The 20,494-nt window shown below is 41.4% G+C and overlaps 1 protein-coding gene across 1 annotated transcript; it reads right to left on the reverse strand.

Moving 5' to 3' along the window:
• Window positions 1-912: 912 nt before the first annotated feature.
• On the reverse strand, window positions 913-19,676 carry CDCA7L (cell division cycle associated 7 like). Its single transcript, XM_033519198.1, has 10 exons — window positions 19,617-19,676; window positions 12,703-12,852; window positions 9,335-9,466; window positions 8,518-8,874; window positions 6,720-6,794; window positions 5,439-5,621; window positions 3,910-4,044; window positions 2,971-3,120; window positions 2,198-2,334; window positions 913-1,847 (listed from the first exon to the last, which is right to left on the reverse strand). The coding sequence occupies exons 1-10, from the start codon at window positions 19,674-19,676 to the stop codon at window positions 1,817-1,819; spliced, it is 1,410 nt and encodes a 469-aa protein (XP_033375089.1). The 3' UTR covers window positions 913-1,816.
• Window positions 19,677-20,494: the final 818 nt, after the last annotated feature.

The following is a 20,494-nucleotide window of genomic DNA, read 5'->3' on the forward strand; positions in this document are numbered from 1 at the left end:
TGTCAGTCTAAGGGCAAATACAGTTCATTCCTCCTGTGTAGATGAGAAAAGTATCAAGGAACCTTGTGAGCGCAGTTTGGGCTTTTGTTGGTGTTTGCATTTTAAAAATTTCCTATCCCTACAGCCTCTGGTGTTAGCAAAAGAGCATGTTGATGAACCTGCAAGTACAGTCCAGACAGATGTTATGTACTAATATCTGCAGTTGTAGAGAGATGATGCACATGAGGCCAACAAAATCTAAACCTAAATCAACCAAATCTAAAGTCTACACTACATCTGTATGTTCAAATGTAGCCTTAACGATTTAGCATCTGTTTAAACACAAATGATTCTGGTCTTGCACTACAGATCATCAGGTAAAGCAGGTGCTACTCAACAGAATTCTACTATTACTGCAGGCACCACACATCCTGTGGGGCCCAGAGCAGAAGCATGGTTCAGGAACTGACTTCAGCAATGCCAGACATTTTTTTTAAAGGCTATTCCATGGATCAAAGGGAAACTATGAATGTCTAGCTTATTAAAAAAAAAAGCAGGAGGACAACTTATGTTTTGACTTTCAAGCTGAAAATCAAGAAGTCAGGTAAATGGGTTCTGGCAAGAATAGCTTTACTCCTGGCAGTTTCATACTAAACTTCCAATAAAAAGTGCTGCTTTCTCAATCTGCCTGATAGTAAAAGTAAAAGGAGACAAGCATTTTTCACAGTCAGCTGGAGCAAGAGATTTGTCTCACAAAACCACAATCCTTAATGCAACACTTATGTGGTCTATGTTGTTATTTCCTCATCAGTCAATGTTGTGCTCATGTGTTTCTCCACATAATGATTATTGATCTCCAAGCACCATTACACCTGCTATGGGAAAGTAAATGGGAAACATCAGCATCAGGGTGTAGTTTGAATCACAAAATACTCCTCTTTAGATCAGTCTTTATTCTCTCTACATAAAATGAAACGTATATCTTACACAAATTTTAACATACTTTAACATGCAATACAAATATGTTGCATTTAAAAGAAGTTGTTTGAAAGCCTGGTTGTACAAATGAAAAAATAGCTAAGAATAAGTAGAGAAATTAATCCTGAACTCTGATATAGACCAGTTACAACAGCTGGGCAGATGGTTCAGGCAGCAGGTGTACTACACAAAAACTGCTGGTGAGTTTTGTTGTTTTGTTTTTTTACTGGGATATTTTTTTTCTAAACACTCTTCTATTTTAATGTTTTGGTGAATAATTGCACTTTGGAATAGAATTTAAAAAAAATCCTCCCACCAGTTGATTGTATCAGCTTTGGCTGGAATATAATGGCATTCAGGTGAAAGTACCTCTTCCTTCTTTGCAAGGACAAGTTCCATAAACTACAGGTGGTGGAACAGGTTCAGAAAGCCGAGCTGGAAAAATGGATCTTTATGGTTGAGCTGGTAGACAAGGGTGTTTTGTTTCTTTGAAGACGGGATGCTTTGAAGGTAGCTGTTAAACATCCTTTCTGCAAACTTGCACAATTATATAAATAAAAGTATTGCTCATTTTGACCAAGCTCTCCATCATGTGGTTGTGTAGCTCTATTAAAAATTAACCACTCAAAGCTCAAGAGTGCCATTTCACTTAACATATAGGTCTGTGCATGTAGATTTCTCTACCAAAACATTTTCCTGAGATCTTTTGCATAAGACCATATCAATCAAAAAATTCCCAATACAGAAATGAATATGCTATACACTACAATTCTATTTTATATAAAACATAGTAATAAACTTCTGAAGTCAAATTGTTAACATATTGACCAGTTGCAGGCACGGCTTGAGTTCAGTGTTCTCAATTGTTATTTGCCAGTTGTTTTTGTAAACTAGAAGAAATGAGAAAACAATGTTAGTGCTTTTTAGGAAACTCAGCTTCCCCATACATTTCCATTGCTGAAAAAGATAACTTCCAAAACAGCACATCTATACACTTCAGCCAACCAACAGGGATTTCAAAATAGGCAAAAGTCTTTCAATTTTTTAATCAAATTAGTTGTTTACACAGACAATGTACCTCACTTGAAATAAGCTGATTTCAGCCAAGGAAAAAACCTGAAATCCACAAAACTTCTTTTGTATAGGCACAGGATTTTCCCCAGAGCGCAAGAAGTCAATTGTTATTGAAAGGGCTACTACAACAGTTTAAAAAGGAATGACCAGAGGGCAGAACTCTTACCTTTCCAGGTACTCCTTGACATTGTTGTAGCCATAGAACTTGGCCAGGTGGATGAGCATGCCGGTGGCACAGCGCCCATCCCGCCGGCGGCAGTAGCTGCAGTTGCACACTCCACGACAAGGAGGACAGATCCAGGCCTGCAGGGGCGTGAATGTGGGAGGGGGGGTGTAAAAGCAAGTTATGAAAAATGTTATACTTGCCTTCCTGTTGCTCAGAGAAACATGAGTACGGCTTCCCCACCACGTGATTGTTCAGGGCAAGGTTTTACAAGCCTCTACCAGCCAGCCAGACAACCTTATTAACATTTTCCAAATTCTGCAGATTTAGAGAAATTATTAAGTGCTTAAACCTCGGGTTCTCTGATGTGCCCAATATTGATTTTCAAATGGACTGAAGTCATCTGTAATGCCTAACACTCATTTCATGTTAGGCTGACTGTTGTCAACTCCCTAGAAAGAGATGGGTACCCACTGTGACAAGTTCCTTTGCCTCTCTCTGCTGGCTGGTACAGGACAATTCCTGGGACTGAATTAACCAGCTGGTAAACAAAGTCAGGCATCTCCAAGCTGCTCAGCAACTGCACATAAAAGTGCTAATAGAGCAGGCACTGCCACACTGGGCCAGCACATCAGAGCCATTAGTTAGTATTACAGATCTACTCTTGACAAAAAAGTTTCAACACCATGTTACTATGAGCATATTCTTGACATCACAAATTAATAACAAAACTCTGTTCACTACACCTTTATTCCAGGCTCAAGAATGATACTTACTGGATCAAGCAGAGCTGACTTCACATCTTCACCGTATCGATTTCGAAGACATGGTCCACAGAACTGCCCCCTTACTCCTCCACAGCCCTGGTTGCGACAGATTGTCTTTGTATCGGTTGTCTTCTGTCGACACTGATGGCAAGTACTACCCTAAAGGTGGAAGAGAAAAACATTTGTATGAAGGACATCTTAAATGCCCATTGATGAGCTTTCCTAAGAATAAGCACAAACTTCAAACCAAAGTCAAATTAAACAATGAAAAGCAAGTTCTGTTACTATGATAAATCATTTAACAATGCTAGGAATTTTATAGAGACAGTGCCAAATTTCAGTTGCATTGGATGTCTCAAATTATACAAGCCTCATAATCACAGTTCTGGTCCTTTCTTCTCTCTAGGAAAAGCCAAGAACTGTTGAGAAAATGATCTTGTGACTCATCCCTGCCAATACCATGCAGCATGACACACATGGTAAAATGATCTTTATGATAATCAATAATAGCCAAATCCAGTGAAAGCAAGGAAGGAGTTCTATTAGAGAACACTGGACACTATACAACCTGTACAGAAATATAATTTCCAGGAGTACAAATAACAGCAGGGATCACTAATATTTAATGGTACAACACAACATTTTTATTAGTGAGAGACAAAAAGGATGTCAACTCTTACCAGTGGCAAGTAATAGCTACAACAAACAACTGAATAGCTCTGTGGCACAAAAACACTTTCAGTGGCAAAAAGCCAGTAGGGAGTATCAACCACTACAGCCAAGCCCAGAGAAGTCTGGCAAAGCTTTCAAAGCTGCATTTGACATAATAATGATGAGCTGAACTCCCCAGAGCCTCATGAAAGGACACCTTTCAGCAAACCAGTGAAATAGTGAGAGACTTTTCATTTCAAGCACACAAAAACACTGAAGAATAGGGCAACTACTTACTAGAACTTTGTCATAGATTTTGTCTCTAACAGTGATTGCAATGTTGTCCAAGTCCTCCTCAGTTATGTCTTCTACCGGACGATGAGACGAATATTTAGATGATCTCCTTCTTTTGCGCACTCCACAATCCCCCTGCTAAAAAAACTCATCTCAATACCTTTTGTCTGATGTCATGAAGCCTCTGTCACCACACTTGGTGACAAATTCCTTCACTTACAATGAGTATGCAGTCCACAGCTGGCAAACTACAGGCTCATGCACCACAGGAAGAACGGGGAATAGTTTCCAAATCATCCCTGCCTCTTTTCTCTCCCTCTCCTCCATAATCTTTTCTCTACTATATTTTTTATTTGTTTTATTTAATTCCTTTCCATCATTACTACTTCTATTTGCACAAATCCCTGACATGTTTTACTGCTAACTATTCTTTGCGTTCCCTGTCCTCCTCCACTGTAACTATACTCCATTTCTACTCTCTCAAAATTAGGAACTGTGATCATCTGCCTTCCCATGCTTCCATCCTTCAATCTCCTTGTATGTTCTCTAGTTGCTTTCTCCAATGACAATCTCTTAATGTCCTGCAAAAAAACCTCTACTGAAATTTTAGGTTAGTCCTGCCATACCCAGCCCTTTCTTATTAACCTGTTATTTGGAAGAGTACTCCACTCAAGATTAAGTGATGTTTTTTCCCTTCTAAATATCATTCTCTTTGACGCCTATGAATGAATAAATCTTATCTGATTCTTAGCCTTCCCCATACCTATCTGTGAAGACCTCATTTGTCCTTCACTCTAGATCAGCTCTGTTCTGTCCAAAATAGTCATTTACCAGCCCTCATTTGATGCTACTCTTCTTCTAATAGCCAACTTCCTTCTATAATGCTTCAAGTCTGCCCAGCACTTGTTTCTACAAGCAGAACTGAGATCCAGCCTGTAAGGATTCAAATTTAAAGTGTCTTCCTCATAAGGGCTATACAGAAAATATAAGCAAGACAAATGACCACCATAAGCTAGAGAAGGAAAAAACCAGATTTTTAAAAATAGGAAGGATTAAAACCTGCAACTTTTCAATTACTAGCCTGTACAGTAGTAGTTTGTTCATGAAGATTCCCTTAATTCATTCTCGGTTCATCCATACAACTCACATCTTCCATCTGCTATTTCCAGAGAAGAATTTTTGTCTTTTTTCACCTGAGTCTGGTAACAGAGATCTGCTTTGCCACCTCCACCACACTGCCTTGCCCCTCCAAGGAATTTTACATTATGAGCTCTATTAACTTTCAGATGAAGAATTAGTAAGAGATCATAAGTTAACTGCCTTGTTATGCAAGAACAATGCTGGTCACAAATAGAGCCCACTTAACAGGTGGAAGATGAGACAGAAAGGCCTGGAGATAACTTCTTCTGTAGCTAATCCCAACCAAAGATTTTCAATAACTTTGTATAGGATGTGTCTGGTCTAAGTGCTGGCCAACAATTTAAATGTTTCCTAGTTCCTGGCTACTGGGGATATCAAAATCTGGCAAATACCACACTGAGTCTCTTCAAGAGGTTTTGTTGTCTGTAGTTACGGATGTGTTCTGCAAATTTGACAGCCGACACAGTAAATTTTTCCAAGGCAAATTTTTCTGGTGGACGAGCATTTCTGGTTGGGTTCATTCGACGTGCTATCTGGCCTTCAGAAAATGTCCTCCTTGGGGTTTTCCTCTGTTTCTACAAAGAGAATAAAATTCCAGTAACTGTCTTTTCAGTTATGTTTGTAGTGTTAAACACTAGAAACAACCTGAAAACGTCTGTACCACACTTGTACTATCATGAATTGATCTACTGTTTTCCTAGCCCTTATTTGTTAAGCCAACCCCACCAAATATACTCCCTACACACTATGCCTTTTGGCAACTTTTAAAACATCACACCTTCACATCAAATTCCATTCTAATTAACATCACAGAACTATACCAAAATTTAACACATGGCACATTAAGGTAGAAGCTACTTCTCACTGCTCTTTGGTAGCTAAATATTCATATTTTCCCACAATCTGAATACACAATTTGAGGAACAAGCTGAATTCTAGTTAATTTTCTTTTTAACTGAAATTTTTTAACTGAAAGGGCATTGAGAAGCTGCTTCATTTAGTTCAAGATTCTTAATTTTGGAGATTCTTAGGAGGCACAAGTTACCCTCTTCACTGTCACACCTGTCAGTTACTGTGTGATTGAATCCATGCAACACAAGTCCTGCACGGACATCTACCAAAGCCATGGCCCTCCAAGGTTTCCTCAAATCTTTTCAGTTTATAATATAAATGGAAAAATGCTACTCTACAGAAAAAGAAGGATTGACACTCCTCTGCTTAAAGTTGAGAAATGTCAATTGAAATGACTAAGGTATCATTTCTGTTTGTGCTGAATGGTACAATTTCATGAACACAGTTCTACAGGGAAGTGCGGATTTTAGAATAAAAGCCTACAAGAAGGAAATTAACAGGATCTAAACCCAAAGGAAAGCATCTTCTCTTCCTTATTCCCACATACACAGACATTTGTCTAAGACCTCAACAGTATTTCTGGAACAAAACTAATAATGTAACATCTCATGTTGGTCTTTGCATTTATTCACAAATTATCTTACAAAATTCCATTTCCTCACATAATCTCTGGCACTTCCCAACCAGTAGCAAATCTATACAAATGAAGTGACCAAAACCAAAGGAAAGCAGAACAAATTTGCTGAAAGTTTCTGATGAAACATGTTAATCCTAAGTCTAACAAAAATTACTGTCCCCACCAGCCAGTACTGGGAACTTACTGAAGGAGTCGAGGCGGGCGTTTTCACTGGGAACAGGTCCGGTATGGAATTCAGTTCTGCCAGCAGTTGGGCAAGCTGGAATCAAGTGATGTCACATTGAAAACTCACTGCAACTTGCAAAAAAAGCAACACCACCCACCATTCATTCTTCACATGCACTTGAATTATAGCTAAACCATGTGCAAGGGACCTTTATGGAAGCACTTAAAGTGGGGCTCATAAAAGGGGTTAATTTACTCTGCCACGAGCAAAACCTCTGCCAACAATACTAACCTCATAGCTCCCACTAATTCTTACTGAGAATTAGAACTAGCCAGATTTATACAGTATCTTGTCAAAACAGGACCAAAGGAGTGCATTCCAACATGGTAATGATTAAAAATGAGAAATTAAGTTCATATGATAGGAGGGAAAAAAGAAAGGCAGGGTGCCAGAAGATGGTAAGATGTTCCCAGTGAGCTTTTACTGACTGCAGATACCTCTGTGCTCTTTGCTGGGGAGCTCAGTATGGCCTTAAGCAATACAGACACTGGGTACACACACACTCAGTACAAAGTCAGAGAGCAACTAAGCACCACTGGCAGTTCCCCCAATGCATGCATGTTCTGATCAGGTACAGCATCAGAAGTACTTCAGCAGGATGATGATTTCTTGCACCATGTACAAGAGGTATATTTCCACAGAAGCAGTGGCTGACAGGTACAAAAAAAACCCCCACTGACCTGATCTGGAATTCCAGATGAGGCTAACTTCTGAAAAGCCAATGGTAGTGGGGATGAGCCAAGCTGCTAGCTCTCTGAGATTGCCACAGCCATCAAGAGATTGAAAGCTGAATACAGTATTTCTCAGTAAATACTTCAGTGTGGCATTTATTAAGAGCTATTTAATGCCATTATAGTACTGCTCCTACGATGCCAGTGAATTTCACAGTGGTTGAACTGCAAGGAAGAGTAGAAGGTGAGAAGGACCAAGGAGCAGCAAGACCAACACAACAGCAGTGGGGACACAGATTAGAAGTGCAGGTACAAAGCAGAAGCAAGATTTTACACAGGAACTGCAGGCCCACACCAAGAGGTATTGCTTGAGTCCCAACACTGCTTGGAAGCTGCAACTTTCCCTGAAACATAGTAAAACTATAGGAGCTACTAAAGACTGAACGTCAGTTTGGATTACATAGCAGCATGATAATTAAAGATTAAGCTTTAATTAAAGCTTAAAGAAAAGCTGGTGGCACGTTGGATAATAGAAGAAAAAACATTAGGAAATGATCAGCTGCTCTTTTCTGCACCTACACACACATACACACACGTTCAACAGTTATATAGTAAAGCAATACTGTAAAAATCACATCCAACATAACTGAAAAATTACATTTTTTATCCTCAGCAGTTTTTAACTGGCTTTCCAATCAGTAACTGCAGCAGATCTGTCACACACAAACAAAAAGTAGAAACATTGTTGTGCAAATGACACCATAAACCACCTGAAAGGACAAGCTGGTTTCCTGACATGTTCTGAAGGCTGCAAAACTTGGTCATTTGTAACTTTGTTCACATCCACATTAAAAATTCTTAGTTCTACTCTGGTTTTAAACTTGACCAGGCCAGTCCCTACTTGAGGGTATTTTAGGGGCAAATGTCTGAGTGCTGAGGGTCCTCTAGAGTTTTTCCAGGTAGAAAAATTCACTATAAGATCTTCACAAAGTTTCAGCACAGCACCAACCCTAAAATTCATGTATGCTAAAGCTACATATTTGGATGTAAATGTCAGAAAACAAAATACTGCTCTTAAGTCTTACCATGGCTTTATTTTCTTTAATATTTATGGCTCTCTTAAGCAGTGCACTGGAACTTTCCTCCTGTGATTCTTTAATGTCTTCTTCAGACTCTGAAGCTGAGCCTTCTACTTTGTCCGATCCCTTGAGGCTTATTTCTTTTGAAAGAGGTGTGAGGGATTCATTGTCCTTTAGAGGTAAATCAGATAAAGCCTGCTCAGGCACTTTTTTCTCAGATGACTTCCTAGTTGGAAACTGTAAAGCAACACGAAGGCCAATGCTTCTTCTCTTGGGGGAAACCTTCTTCACCTCTTCCCCCTCTTCTTTCTCATTACCCAACACATTATCACGTTCTTCATCGCTCACATCTGACTCCAGCACCTAGAGGCAGGAAAAATCCCATGTTACATTATTGGCTCTGACACAAGAGAGGTCATTTTGAAATCACTAGTTTTAGACAGCAGTCTCTGCACCCAAAGGCAACACCACAAATTCACCTAAATTATCATATTTTTACAAGTTCACAGTATGCAGCTTCTGCCTGTGCAGAGATCAACAAAACATCTACAGAGTAGTATTGTCTGGCATACAGTGGCTGTCTCCACAGGAACAATCTTGCCCAGTACAATCTACAAGCAGAGGAAGTAGTTCCCATTTCTAATATGTGATGCTACATTAAATAAAGCATTCTTACTCTTTTAAGACAACATGTTTTAATTCAGCATGAAAAAAGAGCACCACAGTGTATCAAAAAAATTCCTACAAGAACATAAGGTTTCTACAGAAGAGACAGAAAAAAAAGTCAACATATACATTCACATGTAGGTGTGACTGCCTTTACCAGAACTTCTTTCTTGTTCACATGCACCTCGTTTGAAGCGAAGCCCTCAAACACTTCCGTGTCAGAGTCAGTGTCCTCAGTGAAAATCCTCCGCAGCTCTTCAGTGAGGTATCTGGACTGAAACCGGAGCCCCTGCAAAAACACCACTCAGTAGCTGTGAGAGACAGTCAGATATAGAGTATTCACACTGCCACAATAAACAGGTTTTGAGGGTCAAGACAGTGCCAACTAAATGGCAGATTGTGAAAGCACTTGGCAGGCAAAGCCTGTCAAAAGAAACAAAACACAAGAAGACAACATTCAGAGTTTCAATACTGAGTTATTTTAACTTTGCAAAGTTTTTTTTTTCATTTTGAGGACAGGGCTTTAACTGAGCTACCTCTTGTGGAGGAAACTCTTCTTCACCTCTTCCCTTCTTCATTACTACCCAATAAAAATAAACTATCGCTTTTCTTGTATGTAAATTATCATGTTGTTTTATGTATTTTCTTCTGGATGAAAAAAACAGGCCTTGAATAGAAGAAAATACAAATGAAAGATGGAGTGTGCTCCTCATGCTATTCCACCATCACTGAACTGACCAATACCAAAACAAATTATCAGAGCTTTGAAAAGCCTGACTAATATCCCTCCACCTTTCAACTTCTCAACTCTCTGGGGTTTTTTTGGTGCAATTTATCATTCACATGTGTTCTTGGGTAGATAGCTCCTTAATTTCAGTCTACAGATCAGGAAGTAAAAAGATTTCATTAAAACACTCTTCATGATATGAACATTACAGCCCAATTAAACACAAGACTTTTACTAAATAGAAATGTATTTCCATACTTCCAACAAGAACTAGTAGAAAACTATTTAGTCAACTTGTTCCTGTTAATCTCTTGAAAGACTTGTTCCTGGTAGGAATATAATCCATGATCACATCACAACTACCACTTGAAAGTCAGCAACATGTAAATTCATTACCTCAATTTTCCCCTGTTACTTCTTCTTCCCACACAGAAACAAAAATTACCTTTAATACAATGCATTTGCTAAATATCTTTATTCTTCCTTTCAATTTCCTCCCTTTCCTGACTTTAATTACACACTTCTTTATTTTAAGATAATATCTGGTGAAAAAAAGATACAATAGATGAGTGGAAAAACTTAGAGGGGAATGGGAGGGGGGAACCACTGCATATGCTGTTTCTTTACATTTAAACATCTACAAATTATTATGGGTAATTGTAATGAGTTTTCTCTGAGGAAAATTACTTTATTCTTTTGTTGATAGCTGCAGTGCAGCTGCTTGAGAAAGGAACAAACACAATAGGGAAGTTACTTTAAAGTTAAATTGCATTTCTTGGAGGAAACTGAAGTTTTTTTATGTATTCTGTGTTTTTATGAAATTCCACAATGAAGGTTGATGGGGGGAAATATGCTATTTGTTAGCTAAAGTAACTAAAAATAACACACCTAGACCTATGCTGCTCATCTATGAAGAACAGTCTACACCAGGTAAAATACACATCAGGAATATCTATTGTGGGAGAAATTGTGGGAACTCGGGCAGAAGCACAGAGATTATCGGAGCAGAACTGCAGAAAGCCCTGAGGAAAAGCAGGCAAACAAAGGTTACTCTTGTTAAAACTTGTTAACTCATCATTTGCACCTCACCATCCAAGGTCATGCATTAACAGCCCATTTGCCACCCCAGCAGGGCAGCTACCTTGCCTCCTTTCTCAAGAACTGCTGTTTTTTTCTGAATTTCCCATAATTTTGCCCTCTGCACCAAAATCTTTTTGTTTCCTGCACAAGTACCAATGGCCTTTTGCAGCAATAGTGGTGTATGGCATCATGAACACTGGATGATGCTCATCCTGATGCAGGGCCCTGATGTGCAAGGATGCCAGATTATGCTGCAATTGGATAGAACTCGGGGTATTTTTATTGTACCATTTAGTGGTAAGGAAATTAAATTCAATACTGATAAAGATTTAAAATAATTCTCATCCCAAGGGAAACACAGGAATGGCAAGGAAGGTTGCAGTGCCAGCTGTAAATCTGGAACAAGTCTCACCGGGATTCTCAGCAATGCATGTTAAACTAACAGTACCTATCTCTTCCACAGCATTTTTCATCAGAGGATTTTAAAATGCTTTGCAGAAGAGATCATTATCATAAACTCTGTTTCACAACTTGGGAAATCAAGGGAGAGAAAAGTACAGTCAGGTGCCTGCAGCCCCCAGGCAGGCAGAAGCAGAAGCTCCGACACAAGGCTTCCCCTCCACCACCCACCACTACCTCTCCCCACTGACCCTTCTTGATTCTCCCCACAAAAACACAAATGCAAGAGCACACTACCTCCTGGTTTTCTGAAGTTGCCAGTACTGCTGTCTAGCAACAAGATTACAAACCAATTTAGAGCCCTGTACATTTCTGTATATTTTAGACACTATCTTTGTCCATAGCACAGACTGTGGCTCTACTCTCAAAAGGTTTCTGCACCCTCCTGGGGTCACTTGCCTGTAAAGGCTCAAAGCAATACATACTTGTGTACAAGCCTTATTCTAAGGCTTGGTCAATACTGATCATCTTCCTTGTCATCAGCACCTCATAACCAGGTGCTGACCTGATGGACTAGGAAAATAAAAGCAAAAAAATTCAATTATCTTATTAATGAAACAGAGAGACCTTTGCAAGAGCACAAACGACAAAGGTATCTTATAGCACATTAGCCCATGGCTATCAAGCATGTAATTATAAGTTTCTAAAACACTAACAACTAAATTTTTTGCAACCCAAGACAGTACACCAGTTCTATTCTTTTCTTGTGAATTCAGCTGGTATCTCCAGCTACCAAATCAGAGAATAAAAACCATCAAATCATTGTGCTGATCCAAGCCACTTCATCATCAAGAGATCAAAGAATGAGCAAATCACACTACTGCAGCAGGAGCTGATGATTTCTCTGTGTTACCACTATTAAAACAGAATTTTAGTGCAGAGACAGCATTGAAAGATTTCTGGAAGAAATGCTTTGAAGTCTACATATTCACAAATGCCCATCTAATGTTATGTATTTGCACTGTGTTATGTATCCAGCAACATCTTTCCAGGATGGTAATTCCCTTTTTCCTTTTTGCTATGCTTACCTATTTCACTTAAACTCACATTCCAATTAAACACTTTTTTTTTTTTTTATATTATGAAGTTTTCAAAAGCAACCACTAAACCCAAAGAAGGATACTAAGTTTATTTACATTTATGTTTAATATGGGGACTGCAAATTACACGTTAAGGTTCAAGTTCACACTGTTTTGACACAGGCTCAGAGTATTACTGCATCCCAAGAGCATAATTGGACTATGGCAATCTGTTCCTACCTCTTTTCCAGACTCTGGGGAATCAAAACTAGCACAGTTGTTCTCTGACAAGAAGCTCTGTTTGGAAGCATCATCTTCCTGGAATCCTGGAAAATCTTCACTGTCACTGGGGGCATTAAAAATGTTGGCCACATCCTTGGGTACCTGTTTCTGATTCAAAACAGACAGAAAATATGACTCACATACATCAGCTTAGCAGGGAGAACTCAAATTGGCAGCAGTACAACTTATTTTTATATTCCTATGCAAGTACAAGTCTGTAGCACAAAATACGCTATGTGTAAATTGTACGTTATTTAGCTAAACTCCAGGGAAAATCTGTATAGACTGTTTTAATCCCTGAATACAGACTCAGCATCTGGGATTAGGGAGGGGATGCAATACACAGGGTGTTCAACTCCACAGGAGAGTACTTCAGAGACATAAAAATACATGTGTGCCTCACCTTTGCAAGCAGGAGCTCAGGATGTCCTTATCCATGGGGAAACCCACCATCCCTCCTGCTCTTTCAGAGCAATCATAGCTCAGAGGTGAGGAACACAACTTCAAATGAAACACAATGCTAAAGTACAAAGAAACCTGACCTTTAGATCCCACAATACCATTCTGGATTTTAGCAGACACTTAGCTAACTCCAAAAATAAATAAAATGCAACTTGTTCTCCTTGGTCAGTACTGTCACAGATCTTCTCCTGCAATACTTGGTAAGCGAGTGCAAAGTACTAACCAAGAACATTTCTCCTTTGCTAGAAGCCCATGATGTGGCCCACCAGGAGAGGAGGAAGCACAGCCAAGGGCAGGCAGCAGCCTTCCCGAGGTAACCCAGGTCACAGCTTTAGAGTTCAAGAAGTCTAGTCCCAGCCTAGGACACTCATAACACTACATCCAGCCATTCCACGGGGCCATATACTTCACAGCAAACACTTTGGATAAGGCTTTGCATGTACCAGGACAGTAAGAAAGCCTTCAGACAGTTCCCATGTGAGCTGCATTAGGATCTGGTGTGTGTAAGAAAGGGGTGAACAAATGAAGCCTTAAAAACCAAGGAAGAAGGCATTTTGCCAAGTTTCAAAACACATTTTTACACATCCCAATATCACCTGCAAAACCATTCTTCTAGTCACACAAATACTCCAGAGAAAAGTGCCTGCATTTCTCACAGCATCCAGACACTCATCACCCCTACATGCCCTGGACCACACATCCACCTCACACACACCACTCTAACTTGAAACAAACCTCTCTGCTGTTTGCTAAAGCCACACTCTAACTCTCAGGAACATGAGATCATTGACTGCATGGTCAGAGGACAGTTCCTCATCTCAAAATGCTGTTTTCAAGTCCTGAATATTCACCAGTACATCTGAGATGAGGTTCAGAACCAAGAGCAGACTGCCCTTTTCCACTGTCACAGAAAACCAAGGTCGCTCATACAGGGCATATAAGGTTTGTTGGGGTTTTTTTAAGTTTACTTGTGAGAAGACAAGTGACCCAAAGGAGGTTCATTCTCCAAAAGCAACATTGCTGTGAGCAGCAGTACCTTCACCATAGCATCACACCCTGAAATAAGCTACAGTAAAGGGTGAACATGAGCCCAACTTTACTCTTACTCTACTTTTATAAAGCTGATGCAGGCTGATGCAAAACCAACTTACTGTTGCTGGAGCAAGAGTAGAATTCACCTCTGAAAAACCGACCCTCCTGAGCCTATAATGGTATGATCCAAAGTACAGTTGCTAAAGTCATGCTGTCCACATCCAAACCCCTTCCCTCACTCCCACCTCCTACAGTGAACAACCAGAATTCACTTCCATTGCTGTGACGGAATTCACTCAGTATAGAACAGTGCTAAAGTACTAAAGCTGAAGCATTATGCATTTCAATGAAAAAACATATAAGGAGCTGAGAGCATAGCTGCTATGAATAAATTGCTTCCAGGAGCCACTGCATTAGTTCTTGTGCTAATGTACAGCTGAATTAGCCACTGCTGTGATTACTATATGCCTGATTTCTTCTTCTTCATCTATTGCTTCTGCATCTGCACCAGAGGAGTCATTATGAGGCTGCAAGTACTGATTTTGAAAAACAACAAAAAAATTATTTTCCAGTAGTAGACTTAAATTTCTTGCATTCCCAAATTCTAATGTACCGGTACTGACTTAAGTAACTTACTGCAGAGCTTCAAGGATTTTTAGTTTGTGACTTGCTCCCCACAGCCTGACTACAAAGAATCTCAATTTGGCCACTGATGAGTCCAGTTTTACCAGAAGGGCTTTCATTAATAACAGACAACACCTGACACATACCAGGTAGACATACTCCAGAAGTTTAAAAAGGGAAGCCCCATGATGAATCTTGATTAGCAACACTACTTCTGCACCTGAAATTGCAAGCCAAGTTTATTTCCAAGAAAAGTCCACTGACATAAAAGACAAGCTTGCAGCAAATATCTCTGTTGTGATGGGCTTATTCACTGTCATTTATCGTGTACTCCTGGAAGCCACAGACATTTCCATCTTCAACTTCCAATTAAAATACATTCTGAAACTGATTTACAACCAGCATCAGAGCCTAGGATTTCAACTATTACCAACTAATTATTATACACCATGAAAGAAAATACATATTTGTCTAAACAGAAATGTCAAAATGTTAATTTTTTCAAAATACCTGCAAAACACAGGTACTCCAGGAGAGGATCTTTTTGCCGCTAAACCCCTAAAAAAGTCATGAAGGCAAGGATGTGATGAACGTTCCAAGCTTGCTCAGGGAAAATATTTCAACATGAATAGATCACAAAGGACTGCTCAAATGCTGCAGATGTGAGAAATACTGTCTTTTAAAGATACCTGTTACAAAGGATGAATACCAAAAATCTAGTAAAAGTTGGAAATAATTCATAGCTGCTAAAAAAGTCAGTCTTATTTCTGGCAGGAAATTTTATATCTATTGAACTCATTTATTTTTGTACATAAAACACACTTAGTTTCTTAAAACCCCTACAAGGTACTATTCAAAATCATCAGCAAACCTTCCCTGCTACAGATGGCACACAATCCAACAACTGCCAGAATAACAAATTCTATGTTTCTGCAAAAGTAGTCCAAAGCTCAAGACATCCACGTCTCCCAGGTTTTCCCTCTCTAAATTAGACAGAATACCACCAGTACACCCAGGAGTATATGTGCTGGGCTGCATGGAGATCCCATTCCCACAGAACCAGGGGCAAACAGCTCGCACGTGCCTGTGGAGACTGGCAGGTCTGTCACCAAGGGCAGAGGGTGACAGATGCTGCTAGGGTTGTCAGAACTGCTTCAGTCACATGAGTTATTGAAAAGTAAAGCACACAAGGTCCCCAGCAGTCACAAGAACATTTTTCCAAGCACTATCCCCATGAATTCCACCTTGTTAGGCAAGGAAAAAAAAGAAAAGCTTGAGGTGAGCTGTTTTGCTATCCACATCATGAAATATGAGAAAGAATTTTCATATTTCAATTGAAAAAGCAACTTTCCTGACACCAAAGCCAGAAAAGATGCATCTTGCCCTGTAGGCTGTGAGGAAAGAACACCTGCCTGCATGCAAACCCATGGATTTGGTGGGAAGCATGTTATTTCTACACCACCAACTACCATATTTAATTTTTTTGAGTTATTTGCACACATTACTTTCCCTGCCAATTGTCACACTAGCACATTCTTCTCCAACAGTGATGTATCAGAACCTACAGCACAAGAAAGGAGGGCTAGATGTAATTCTCTATTTTTGTTCCTCCCATGGGGGGAAAAAATCAATTGGGCTGTGTTCCCTTAATTCAATTTAGCACAATGTATGGGCATTCCTACTCAAAGGACAGAGAAGTTCAATCACACTCAAACTCAAATAATCAAAGTTCAATCCCATGCACACATGCACATAAACCAAACCTGTGCAAAGTCACACCTTCACCACATGCTGGAAAGTCTCTTGACTTGTCCCAGGTTCAGCAGTCCAGGAGCCAGCCTCAGGCACACCACCCAAGGGTTACAGGCACTGCATTTGGCTGTACCTCAAAGGAACAAAGGAACAGGGAAGCACTCCAAGGCTGACAATTGTGGGCAGCACTACAAGAATAGAGGGGCCCAGCCAGAATGTCAATAGGTGCCAGACCAGTAAGCCAGAACTATTCAGAAGTCAAGATCCTGTTTTTTCCACTGGAGTCATAAAAGCAAACAGCACTCTAAAAGCTTAATTTTAACCATCATACAAATATGTGAAAGACATGGAAAGCATAGAGATGCAAAGCCCCACACTACAGTGCAAAAGAATCACAGTGTCTGGATGCAAGGTCAAGAAGACTGTCAACCACAAAATCAGCCTGAGACTCGTGGGCATCAACAAAATCTAGGAAGACAAGGAAGATAACCCCCAGAATTTCTCAACATCATTAAAGCACAAGAAGCTGAAATCCCCTGGACAGTGAAGTGCACTCCTGGCATAAGCGGCAGGAGATGGTAAGGCAAGTGAGTGTTCTGAAAGAAGAAGGAACAACTGATAGCACAAGCAGTCATCACCCACTTTTATCTTTGCAGGAATAATTTGATTCTAAAGTGAAGATGGATTACGCCTGAGCCTTTAATCTGTCACAGCAACAACTCCTGGGACTTTGAGGGTGCCTCCAAACTTATTGCTCCATGAAATTTTGGTAAATTCTGCTATTTTCAGAACAGCCGAATACGGTTTCTATATTGCCTTATCTAGGCTGATAATAAACTAATGCCCATAAAGCTACTTTATCCTAAGATAAGGAATGCCCAAGTATCATAATCACATGGCAAATCATTCAAAATGCCACCTACCATAGGTAGTACCTTCCTGGAAACTATTTCCTACTCTTCAAAAAAGCTGGTAGTACTGTGAATATCAGCATGCCAGCGTATGAACACAATCCAAACACTGTCAACTGCTACTATTTCTTCCTTTGTACCATCTAATCTCTCACTAATCCAAACAGTTGTAACAACTATTTCTGAATTAATTCTGCATAATTCAAGAGCATCCTTTTCATCTATGGTAATGCCTAAGTATTGTCCAAGTCCCAGCAAGGAACTAGTCCAAGTTTTCCATGTCCAAGGAAAACATTTTCATGTAATACCACAGGCATGTGATGCATCCTTGCTTTGTGACTGGACTGCTTGAGTCTAGGAGCAGTGTTCAGGCCTTCTGGGTGCAAGCACTTTGTCACAGCCGGCACCCCTTTAATAAGCTCTGAGTACTGAAACTGCTGTGCCAGGACCCAGTAAATCAGACCCCAAGACAGGAAATGGAACTGCAGGTTTTGTGATTCAAAACAGTTTTGTACTGCTGACTTATTTGGCAACTGTTTTCAAATGGGGGCATGTACTCAACAAGCAAATCTGCCTGTCAGCAGTGATGATCCGTGACTTCAGAGGCAAAGAAACCTTCACCCATCCTTCTGGCCCAGCCAAGACTGAACTCACTGCTCACCAATGTATCACAAAAACAAGGCAGAGCCAGCAGAAGGCTGCATTCAGACAAAAACAAACTCCCATGAGAAACAGGAAAGCACCAAGTACAGACCATGTCCTTCTCCCTTTTGCTGAGCCTTAAAAGAAACATGATGTGCAGCCTTGTAGCTGTGAACCAGAAAGGGAGCTGGTGGAGACTAGTAACAGTCTTGTATTACAGCACCAGAGGTGAGAACCAAGTGCCATTTGTGTCTATTGTCAAACAGGGTTACCCCAAACTATTTTATAGCGCCCTGATCTTCACACTGACAATGGTGGGCCTGAGGTGATACAAAGATGGAAGGGTTAAAAAGTCTCTGAGAGGACAGAGGTTCTAATATTCCAGTGGCTCTACTACTCTCCAGTTCTACAGAAACCCCAGTAGAGCTCTAACCTTCCATCAGCAAAAGCTGAAAGAGATCCTGAATTTCTCCTCGCTCCTTCCCACCACCTGGGAAGCTCACCATGACTTAAAGAGAGTCAATTTAGAATACATTTAAGGAGGATGGTAAAACACTGGAACAGGTTACCTAGAGAGCTGGTGGATGCTCCACCCCTGAAAATATTCAAGGTCAGGCTGGATCTCTGAGCAACCTGATCTAGTTTAAGATAGCACTGTGCATTCAAGGGGGTTGACTAGATGAGGTTCCTTCCAATACAAAGTATTCTATGATTCTATAACCATACCACCTCTTAAGATTTGAACCATACAATCAGTCTGATGCATCCAAGCATGTGGCACCAGGCTTGGACCTGATCACAGCTGATGGAAGTATGCCTCTCAGGGGACTCAAATACGTGTCTGTGTTGGCAGAGCGGCGTTTCAACAATAAAAAATAAATACCAAAAAACAAAACAAAACAAAAAAAACCCCATATAAAACAAACAAACCAAACAAACACCCTCCCCCCCCCAAAAAAACAAACAACAAACCACAAAAAGGTGGCCAAAATTTGAAATAAATAAATGCATTATTTCTAAAGTGGCATCCCCAGGCTCACAACTAATTAATTATCAATGATCCACTCCGTCAGCCTTTATTAGCGCCGCTACAAATCCCAACACAGCTGCAGTTGCCCCACGCCGCTGCTGAGTGTCTCAGGGCCGCCCCGAGGGCAGCTTCCACCCCGTTCCCGGCCTTTTACAACCGCGGAGCCGCCGCGCCACGTGGATGGCCCCGGCGGGACCGCGGGCCGCCCGGTGCTCCGCACGGCGCGCTGCGGGCGGGGGCGGTGCGGCCGCGCCGGGGGAGAGCCTCGCCGGCCCCGGCGGGCAGCTCCTCCGACCTTCACGCCCCGGGCAGCGGACAAAGGCCGCCGCTGCCCCGGGCAGGCGGAAAGCTGCGGGCCGGCTCCCTGGCCCCACCGCCGGCCCCGCACCCCCGCTCCACCAGCCCGCGGGCCGCCTCACCTTGCCGCGGGTCGCCGCCGCCGCCGCCCCCCGCCGCCGCCGCCGGCCGCGCCGCGCCATGGCCGCCCGCGCTGCCGCGGGTGAGGAGGAAGGAGCAGGAAGGAGGGGCGCGGGGCGGTGGCGGGGTGGAGCCGCCCGGCAGCGGCGGGAAAGCGGGTGGAAGGACGGGGTACCCCGCGTGGCCTGCCTGGGGATAGGCCAGTGCTGTCCGGATGCTGCTGCGGGGTCCCTGGGCACCCAGCATTGTCCGTTCTTTACTGCACACTTCTCGCTGTTCGTCTGAAAGGGGCAGGCTTTGCCTTGGGGAAATAGGCTTTCATCCTCCAAATAACTTAAAATTTTTATTTACGCCATACAGGCGAGAAGTGGAAGCCTCTTGAAAACCTCTGGAAAAAAAAATGGGGGGTGGAGGGGAGGGTGAGTCGGAGAGGGAATGCAGTTGATGCTACTTACAAATAATAAAATCGTAAAATCCAATCATTAATTCATCACTGCATGTTCACCGCTAAGCCGTGTCCCAAAGTACCACATCATATGACTTCAGAAGCACTTTGAGGGATGCTGATTCCACCACTTCCCTCGGTAGCCTGTTCCAATGTTTGACCACCCTTTAAGTGAAGAAACTTTCCCTGGCGGAACCTCAGGCCATTTCTTCTTATCCTATTGCTTGTTCCTTGGGAGAAGAGACAGACCCCTATCTCCTTACACCCTTCTTTCAGGCAGTTGCAGAGAATAATGTGTCCCCTGAGTCATCTTTTCTCCAGTCTAAACAACACCAGGTACCTCAGCTGCTCCTCATCAGACCTGGGCTCCAGGTCCTTCACCAGACCCTTCACCAGCTCAGTTGCCCTTCTCTGGACACTCTCTAACACCTCAAT

Source organism: Parus major, chromosome 2 (assembly GCF_001522545.3).
Source record: "Parus major isolate Abel chromosome 2, Parus_major1.1, whole genome shotgun sequence".
Lineage (NCBI taxonomy): Eukaryota > Metazoa > Chordata > Aves > Passeriformes > Paridae > Parus > Parus major.